General features: G+C 36.0%; 1 protein-coding gene across 2 annotated transcripts; it reads right to left on the reverse strand.

The window, feature by feature from the left end:
* Nucleotides 1-367: 367 nt before the first annotated feature.
* On the reverse strand, nt 368-2,888 carry LOC111623303 (general transcription factor II-I repeat domain-containing protein 2A-like). Of its 2 annotated transcripts, XM_023365828.1 has the most exons (2): nt 765-2,888; nt 368-734 (listed from the first exon to the last, which is right to left on the reverse strand). In XM_023365828.1, the coding sequence occupies exons 1-2, from the start codon at nt 1,967-1,969 to the stop codon at nt 383-385; spliced, it is 1,557 nt and encodes a 518-aa protein (XP_023221596.1). In that variant the 5' UTR covers nt 1,970-2,888; the 3' UTR covers nt 368-382. The 2 variants fall into 2 exon arrangements, with proteins under 2 accessions (XP_023221596.1, XP_023221595.1); XM_023365827.1 differs by having other exon boundaries at nt 368-2,888.
* Between the last annotated feature and the right edge of the window lie 7,514 nt (nt 2,889-10,402).

Below are 10,402 nucleotides of genomic sequence, written 5' to 3' on the forward strand. Positions count from 1 at the left end.
TAATCTATCCTTTAATTCCAGTTACAGCCGAAAATAGTGCTTTAGTTAAAGAACTACAATATTTAAATAAAGAGATATAAAGAATCGAGCATTTATCTTTCCATAAATGTGAACAAAGTAGAGATAAAAGATATATAATTATATTTAAAATATAGTATTTTCTTATTCTTTAGATAACTTTCAGAGTCATTTCATAAAATTTAATCCTTCTTAATCTTTCCATAATATTTTTATCAACAGTCACTTCGACTTTTTTATTTTTACAGCATAATATCGTATTATACACACAAGCGTCCATTTTGTTTTACACGTGTAGCAGACATAAAAGCTGGTTTATCTTCGCTGCAGCGACCTCTTGCAGCAAACATTTAGAAACGGTTCTCTACATTGCAGCACTGCATTTAGAAATGGGATACAGAGTGTTTGCTGTAAAGCGTTTCTCGAGCGCTGCATAAAGAAACGTGGCCATAATGAGTTCAAGGCTAAGCAGAACCAGAGTGGACTCAAACAGGGATGCACAACCTTTTGTGAAGAAGGGCCAAATTAGGATTAAGTTTACTGACTGGGGGCCGGACCTCCAAGCGATTAATGCGATGGCTGAGATTTGGATGCTGGCGGCAATCTTCTTTATGTCTGGTGTAATGGCAGATGTTGAAATAACCAGCAGATTTTCCAAATTCTCGTTGGTTAACCTGTTCCGTGTTTTGCACTTGTTTAAATTCATAAGCGAAAACTTGCAAGCTTGTTTGGCAGTACCTATGTATGCTTGTTCGCATACATAGGTACTGCCAAACATGCTTGCACAAAATCGAGCATTGTCTTTCAGTTTTGGAAATGATGTATCTGGCAGTTCTTTGTAGAATGTGAGGAGATTAGAATTTTTGAACTGTGATTTCAATTCATCACTGCACTGGATGTCTATCAACTCAAGTTGGACATCTGGAGGGGCATCTTCCACTTTCACATCAAATGGAGTTGAAAAAAGTTGCAGGTAGATCTTGTATTTCTGGAATTCACCAAACCTCTCATTGAATGATGTAAGGAGGGTGTTAACTTGGTCAGAGTAATCCATCTTCATATGTGGGTATTTCTCTTTCATGGCCTTGCAATGTGGAAAGTGTGTAAAGTTCTCTGATTGCATGTGGGACTTGAAAAGTGATAGTTTGGTCATAAATGCATTGATGTTACTTGTCAACTGAGAAACAAGTTGCATCTTTCCCTGCAATCTCAAATTAAGGTCGTTTAGATAAGCAGTAATGTCAGCAAGGAAAGCTAAATCACACTGCCATCTTTGTCCCTCCAAATTCCTTGTAGTGTTCCCCCGTTCTTTGAGGAAAGTGATAATAGGCCCCAATAGCTCCACAAATCTCTTGAGGACTGTTGCCTTGCTCAGCCAACGAACTTCAGTATACGTGGGCAGGTCAGCATAATCAGCATCTATTTCTTCAAGAAATGATGTGAAGAGTCGATGGTTGAGTCCATGACGGCGGATTAAGTTCACAGTATCATAGACATCTTTCAGCAGACGTTCAAATCCCAGCTTCTTTGCACAAAGTTGCTGTTGGTGAATTATGCAATGATACTGGACTAACTCCTTTTGCCTGTCCCCAAGGTGGTTTTTCAGCAAGGTGACCATGCCATTCTCACATCCAACCATAGATGGTGCTCCATCAGTGGCAATGCTGGATAGCTTGTCAAAGTCCAGTGCTGATTTGTTGCAAACGCTCAATAAACTAGTAAATAAGTCAGCACCAGTTGTATGTCCAGAAAGTGATGCCATGCCAAGAAATTCTTCATTCACAATAAAATCTAGTGAAACACTTCTAATAAACACAATCACTTGTGCTGTTGATGATATGTCAGTGGATTCGTCCACAGCCAAAGAAAAATAAGCACAGTTTGCAACTAAAATATTAAGTTGGCCAGAAATGTCTGATGCAATTTGCGAGATTCTTTGTTGTATCGTCATGTGGTTAAGACTGATTGTTTGAAAACACTGTCTTCTCAGGACACATCTCACTTGCGATGATAAGACACTTTTTTATCATATCGCCATCTGTGAAAGGTTTCCCATTCTTGGCTATTAAAGCAGATATTTCTAGGCTGGCTTCAACAGCCGCATCCAATTCTCCAGATTGTTTCTTGAACACATTTTGTTGGCTGATTAGTGATCGTCGTAACGATTCGATTTTCCGTTTGCGTTCCGTACCTTGCAGAAGGAAATCCTTGTGTTGGCTTTCATGATGTCGCTTCAGGTTGAATTCTTTTGGCACTGCTATTGTTCCATTGCACAAAAGGCAAATAATGCTGTTGTTCTGTTGCACAAAACAGTACTTGTTAGTCCACACTTCCACTTCTTGAAACTGATGATTCTCGCGATTGACCTTGCGTTTAATGCCCGGCGCCATACTGTTCACTCTGCAAAACAATGTCTCATTGTGCCGAAAATTCTGAGGCCCGCAACAAATCATGTTTGAGATAAGGCAAGCTAGACTACCACGTGCTTTGTTCTGTATCCACTCTGACCAAAGACTAAAGAGGCGGGGACAGAAGACTATTACGCACACGTGGCCAGGCAGGTCTTAATTTGTTTGACCCCTGTCCGGGCGTCTCCACCATTTCTCAGAATTTGTGAGTCAGATCGTCAACATGCCAGGTGCAGGACACTAATCCATCATAAATGTGGTTACCATTCTTACCTAAATTATATTTATGGCCCGTCAGTTTTACCCCCGTGTTCAGAAATGAATCAAAAGTGATTAACACAGTGCAGTGGAAAATCTGAATATTTTAAATATAATTATTAAAATTGCGATATCTCGTTTCAAATTGGCGCTAGAATCAATCTGTTTTTTTTTTTCTGTCCTAAATATATCACAGTTTACGACTGTTAAATTTCAAATAAAATAAAAATTAAAAATAATAATTTAATTTTAAATTTACGAAAAAAAGAATGTAAAAATAAAAGTAAATAAAAAGTTCCAATTAATTTACTACTTAAATAACCTAAATATATCTGTTTTCTTTCAAACAAAAAAAACCGCAGCTTTCTAGCTACACGGAATCATTTTACAACCCTCTTTGTTGACAAGTTTATGGCTTGACGCGGTTTGTAATAATTATTAAATCCAAAATATTTTAATGCAAATGGCTTCCTTTTAGTCGTAATGACTCTATTCCAACTACAGTATTAATTTTCTTGGTCCAACTTAATAATAATAAATTTGATGTGAAAAATTTTTTTTCTATTCTTTGTCTATGGAGAGATATTGTTGTAAATTATTGGTTTTATAGCTTTTTGTACATTCCTTTTTGAACTCTGGTTAGTTTTTTTCTAGTTTGAATGACATTAGGTTGACGAATAAGCGTCTTTTCAGAAAAGATTGATTCAAATTCGACAATACCAATCAGAATCTAGAATGTAAACAAATCATAAAAAATCGTTATTTTCATAGTTTTTCAGCGCTATTTTCATTTATTTTTGTTATTTGACGCTATTTAGATGAATAAGCAAGTTTTCCGAAGCATAAAATTGAAGATTTCCCGCCAAAATAGAAACTTCCTGATAACATTGGAAATGACGTTCTAACATCATTTTATTTTATTTGATTCTTCAAAAAATCGTTATAATACTATGTATTAGACTTAGAATATTCGATATCTAAACCAGAAAGTGTTAGCTAGAAATAGATTTATTTATAGAACAACCCCCCCATTTCTCACTTCAGGGAGTTATAAAACAGTTGGGTGCTAATGACTTTGTGAAAGGGAAAAGTTCTACACTTGAAACTTCGAAAGAAGGGATTTGGCCTGTACTGTCCGCGGGCCGCATAAACATTGATAAGGGGCCGTATGTGGCCCGCGGGTTGCAGGTTGTGCACCCCTGACTCAAAGAATTTCCTTAAAAAAATTCCTCACCTAATGAATATTTCATTTGTTTGTATGGAAGTGTTACTAACCCGTTCTTTCAAAACACTGTGCAGCACTGGAGAACAACACTACGTGCTGCAGTGTTTTGAAAGAATGCAATGAGCAATAAATGTATTTGTACATGTGTAGAATATGTAACAGCCAACTGTGTGGAACACTGTCAAATGCTTTTCTGTAGTCTATATATGCCATGTGTATGTTTCTGTGTTGTTTGTGTGCTTGCCATAGAATGACTGAATCTATCAGTAACTGTTCTTTGCATCCCATGATTTCTACGGCAACCTTTTTGTTGTTCTGTAAGAATGTCGTATTCTTCAACATTTTTGTATATTTTGTTTGTGATACATGATGTCAATAATTTGTAGTGTGTTGGAAGACATGTAATTGGTCTGTATCGTGTAAGGTCTGCGATGTTGGTTTTAGGTTTCATGTAGGTGATGCCCCGAGTAAGAAATTTTGGCATGTCTTGTGGATTGATGAGTTAGGTGTTTAGCTAGTTCCCGGTACAGTGATGTAAATTTTTTGTACCAGAAATTGTGAATGTTGTCTACACCAGGTGTCTTCCAGTTGTCTGTTCTGTTAACAGCATAGCAGATGTCGCATACGTTTATATCAGCACAGAGCATAGTTGCTATGTTATGCAAGTTTTTGTTCTCCTCGATCCAGCCTGCATCAGCATTGTGCATAACAGCACTAGACCAAAGAGAAGATCGATAAGTTGTGAGTTCTTCTTCTGTTGCTATGCCACTTTGCTGTGTATCAGTGTTTGTTTTGGTACTGATTTGTCTGTAGAAGAGTTTTTCATTGTTTGTGAATAATTTATTTTTTGTTGTTTTCATAGTGAACATGTTTTGTATCGTTTGAGTCTACATGCTTTGGCTGTGAGTTTTTGTTTTAGTGTATCAATGTATTCTGTAATGTGTGTGTTGTGATGTTCATGTTTTGTGTGTGTTTTGATTTTCTTGAAAATGTTTTTGAGTTGTTTCTTTAATTTGGGTGTTATGTTGTTTTTAGTGTATTGTGTCAGCCTGCCTAATTGCTGTCTAATGTCATTTATTTGTGTTTCTATTCTTCTCTGCCAGGCAGGCTTGTGATAGATTGTATTTTGTGTGTATCTATGCAATTGTATTTTCAGTGCATGGTGTGTCACTACTGTGACTGCCCCAGCATAAACTAATGTATGAATGTCTGAGAGTGTAGAAATTGAATGGATGTAGTGTGGTAGTGAGTGTTTACATAATTTAGTGTTTTTCCTACTTCCTTTGACGTGTTGATTTTCGGTATTTGTGGTCTTTGTGTGGGATCTGTACCTGTATATTTAATGAGTGTTTCCTGAAATATAAATGAGAGTGTATTAACTAAATCTATATCTATGTTATCAGTGATGGATGAGGAAGTGTCTGTAGTATCATTAATGGTAGTTGTTGTATGTGTACTATTATCAATGCTTGTTGCTGTATTATCCTGACAGGTTACATGATCTTCATTAATATTAAATGTTTCTGTCTGTTGATGTATTTGATCAGCAACCTGTTGTTTGATAAGTTCAAGTGTTGTTTGTGGGATTAGGTTGTTGTGTATAATTGTTCTTTTTTGATTGACAACCCTTTGTTCGGTGACAGTGAGGTGAGGATATTGTTGTGTGAATCTATGGTGTAGTTGTTGTCTGTATGCTGTCATGTTTGTTTTGAGTTTTGCGATTGCATAGTAAGTACAGGTGATAAACTCAATCATTTCTATTGTCCATTTCATCCGTTGGCATGGTTTTCCAGCCTTTGTGGTCTGTAGATGCATTGCCACAGAAACACCAAGGCTAGGTTGATTCCTCACATCTGTTGAGGGCTTTGCAGTAGCCATGCTTGGGCTGGCACTGCTTTCGCCACTGGTAACCAAGGGAGACTGGAGCCTATTTTTCAAACGTGAGCCTCTGCGTAACCCACGAACATAGACCTTGTTAACCCGGGCAACGTCCAAGCCGGTATCACACTTTGATCTGGTTACTACCATGATAAATATCTCCACAGAATGTGGGTATGGTCACTCTTAGCTTCATTTCTCCCCATAGACTTTACTAGCATGCACTATTATTACCCCATCTCGATTATATATATGGACTGTTTATATTTAAAATGGTGCAAGTCCATTTTTTGAAAAAATCGAGAAATCACATAATATACATACAATTTAGTGTAAACTTTTCATTTAGAAGCAAGTCACATTTAGCATTTTAAAATAACCATACACTTTGATCAATTAAAAATTCATTGGTAAATGACATTGCATAACAATTGATTACGAAATTGGTGTATGTCCATTTCTGCAGTCTAAGCACTTGGGTTGTCCATAAATTACATCTGCATTTTTCTTGAAATTTTTATTCCCCCCTCTTGTCCCAGTTTGTCCAAGTTTTTGTAACCCCTTCTCCTCTTTGGATGTCCAACATAATGCAATCCCCGTTAAAACCTTCAACACTATGAATGATAGATACCATATGTAGAAATGAAACATACAAGAAACTTTGAAATAAATATAATAAAATGCATAAACTGTATAAAATTTCATGAAATAAATGAATGTCCACTAATGCTAAACCCCTTTGTCCGACTTGTCTTAAGAGAGGGGTTAACCCCCTCCCTCGCTTCCAGTGTGGACATCATTTATGGACAACCCCCTTACAACAGGAGTAAAACTATAAATTTTACCAACAAATATACAATTTGATGGAATGGAAAAAAATCCATGTAATGAATCTGAATGAAAAGCAGTGTCTAATGGTAAGCTCATAATAATGATAAACTCATCATAAAATAGTTTAACATTAAATAAATATTTTTAAAGTTCAGAATAAACAACACTATTTCATTTCTTGTTATTATATATAAACAAAATCAGAATAAAATAGAATGTGTTTCAAGTGACATTGAGTTTTATTTTACACTAGCTTACCCGTCGCGCATTGCTGCGATCTCAGAGGAAACGAAATTCAAGCAAACTCGTTATGATAAAATTCAATTTACATTTTATCATTTTTATTGAAACTTATTATTATTAATTTTCATTGGGAAAACATTTCAATGTGTCGTTTCAATTCTATTTATTGGAGTGCTTGTGGATACACGATATTTTTTGTTTTTCCATCTGGTGCGTACACAAATAAATCAAAAGGTTTTCCAACGCATGAGCTGGCCACATACAGTAGATATAGCCACATAGTCCATGTGAGAAGAATGGATTCTCCAAATCTAGCCCACACACTTGCAACAATTGTCAGAAGTGATATAATCCCCATTTTTATATACATTTTTTAATCCTTTACAATTTTAATTATTTAATTGCTCCTTCCTCTCTTCCTTGGCATGTTGTAAAATTTCTGATAGTTGGATAATAAATCGTTTTATTATAATTTGTCTTTTTAAATTATTTTGAATTGATATTAAAATTTGGAAAAGGGGATCCCTAGATCGATAAAATAGGCGAATTTCCTCCTACAACTTCGGTTGTTGTTCGGGATACAGTTAAGGTTTTAACAAAGTTCGAGCAAATACATAATTAGCAAAAAATAGTTGAAATAAAGTGATTAAACAAAAATTATTACAAATATCGTAAATAACAGTTCACAAATGCATATATAGAGATATTTTTTGGAAGGGGAAACGGTCTTCATAATTTGAAATATATTGATCTCATGATGAAATGCTCGTATACATTTGCGCCATCTATCACAGGATAAATGTACTATGCCAGAAACCTTTGCGGGAGTATATTAAACAACTTTCCAAAGTTATATGGCAATCGGATAAACGGTGTGGTAATGTATGAAGGAAAGACAGACACACAGACATACATTCATTTTTATATACAGTATAGTAGAGCGTCGTTTATCCGAAAGCCTTCTAGTCGGCAAATTTAAATTTTCGCTAGTGCTGTGGCACTGCAATCTTTGGCTATATTTTGGTCTACTCCAATATTTTTTTGTTGGTGTGTATGTTTTAGCTGGCAGCACTGGCACTTTTGTGTAGTGTTTTTCTGAGGACTGTGTCGTGCTGAATCGAACGTTTTTGATACTAGATCAACTTCTATAGTATATAGTTTTTTGGTTTTTATATTTTTCAATATATTTATTTTGTTTGTAAAAAGTAAAGAAAAAATTTTTAAAGATACAATAGCCACGATTATTATTTAAAAAAGTTTACATTAGACTTAACACCTACGAAAATTCAACACGAAGCAACACAACGGAGAAAAATTTCAACATGAAATAGGTTAATACATTTTTTATAGTTTTTACATAGGTTAGTACATTTTTTCTTACATAATCGGTTATCCGAACGACCTTAGTCCCCAATTAATTCAGATAAACGACGCTCTACTGTATATAGATAATAGAAATTTAATGAATTTTGTAGTTCAATAATTATGAAAGTGGTGTAAGTCCATTTATGGCCCAGAAAGAATACATTACTTTAGTTAAATTCACACAGAAGTCTTTATGCAATCAACTTACATATTTCTAAAGTCATAGAAGAATTGTCAAACTTAGTACACTTTATTTATATTTTTGAATCAACTAAAATGCAAATGTTTACATATCTCAAAAAAATAAAAAATGGACTTATACCACTTTCAAAATAAATGGTTCATATATAGATAAATCAATGTAAATCCAATTAATTTGTTCTAGACACCCAAAATACACACCAAAAACACATTTTCTACAGAATTAATATAGCATTAAATACTAAAAGCAATAAGAAATTAATATAAAAGACTAATCTAAAGGAAAGCAATGGAATTGTTTGGTTAGACACGCAGGGTAATATCTCATCTTGTAGAAGCTCATGTCCAATTAGCGAGTCCAACAAATGTTTTCCAACTCATCGGACGCGACTAAATAATTAACTGAAGCAGCATCATCAGAACTAAAGCCTATTTGTTGAAATTTTTAAAACAACGTAATTCAAACCGTTCAAAAATGTAAATTTAATGCCGCATAAAAGTGTCATTACACACATAACAGCCATTAGTCGAACGTTAATTTAACTTTCCACTTCTATTTCATTGTTTTTTAAATATCAATATTTAGCCAATTCAATGTCGGCTATAACTTTTAACCGTTTACGTATCGGCTATAAGGAATTAATTTCTAACGGGGCCTGCCGGCCATCGACGACCTTAAAATTTACACAGTACGATACAAAGTTAGCTTCAAAAATTTCTATAAAATTTTGAGGGGTTTCGCACCCCTAGAGAAATGTACACGAGCAAAAGCCAAAGGAACCGTACTTGTTATGCCTCCAAAGGTCAGTTTTTAACACTTTTCGGTATACTGTCCATTTTCCATGCACCGCTGGCTATGGCGAGCCCCCACACTCCTTAATATAATTTCTAATACTCCACGAACGGTCGAGTAAACTATTCGAAGTTGGTATAATCGCCTGGGCTAAAGTCTTACTGAGTCACGAGACTGGCCATTTTGCGCCACCCGATTTTGGGCTCCTTTGACTGTTTTGCTTCCAAAGATATGGTATACGGCTCTGATAAGATCCCAACAGTCTCGAATTGAGCCCGAATGGTATTTTAATTCGGACGAAAAACACAACAAAAACGAAACTCACCTTTAGAATTTTGGCGCCATACACGACGAACGAGACTGGACGACGGGTAAAAAGCGCCGGTTAACGGAAAACGCCAACTGTCGGCGTACGACTGCCCACACTCGGTAAAACGGAGAGATTTTAAGTTAAAAACTGAAATTAAATCGTCTAACTGAAGTAGTCGCCACTCGTCTCCGACTACAAAATTCCACCAAGAACGAATCGAGAAAACGACTTTCCCGCCACTTCGGTTTGCTTGCTTGCTTGCTTGCCGCCCTCTGGCGGTGAAGTTAGGCGTTAGCTGCTTTGGCTATTTCGCCCCGTGTAGAAGTTATTCCAGGTGAGTGGAGTTGGGTTGTGAAACAGGTGATGATCTACAGTTGAAAAAAAACTTGAAAGGACTAGAAGAGACGATTGGAAAAATCAGTACACATGTCGGGGTAGATGAGTTGACTGTTGGTCGACCGTTGGCAGTTAAAAGGAGTGATGAGGAAAGTCAAAATGATTTAGTAGTTGTAGGTATTTTTGTATTCATTAAAAAAGGTCGATAAGGAATGGAGGCAAACGTCTTTCGGGTATAATTGGAGGCAGTCGCTGATGTTGAGAAGATGATTTTTTGCTAGACTGTTGTTGGAGAGGATTCTACCCCTGATGTCGTCAAATTTTGAGCACTCGTTGAGGCGGTGAATGGTTGTATCAGTTTTATTTGGGCAGTATTTGCACTGGTTAGTGGTGCAGATGTTGCGGGTATAAAGAAAGTGGTTAGTAAGCAACGAGTTTGTTCTAGCGCGATTAATGAGGACGTTGATACGGCGGTCCGTGATGTCAGGAATAGAGATATCTGATGTGTTAGAGAGCCAAGGGTAGAGAGATTTTTT

The sequence above is a fragment of the Centruroides sculpturatus genome, unplaced genomic scaffold (genome assembly GCF_000671375.1).
Source record: "Centruroides sculpturatus isolate CEXI.00-Female unplaced genomic scaffold, Cexi_2.0 scaffold123, whole genome shotgun sequence".
NCBI classification, from domain to species: domain Eukaryota; kingdom Metazoa; phylum Arthropoda; class Arachnida; order Scorpiones; family Buthidae; genus Centruroides; species Centruroides sculpturatus.

Excerpts from the sequence above, each read along its gene's own strand:
- LOC111623303 (XM_023365827.1), bottom strand. The coding sequence starts at position 1,969 with ATGACGATACAACAAAGAATCTCGCAAATTGCATCAGACATTTCTGGC.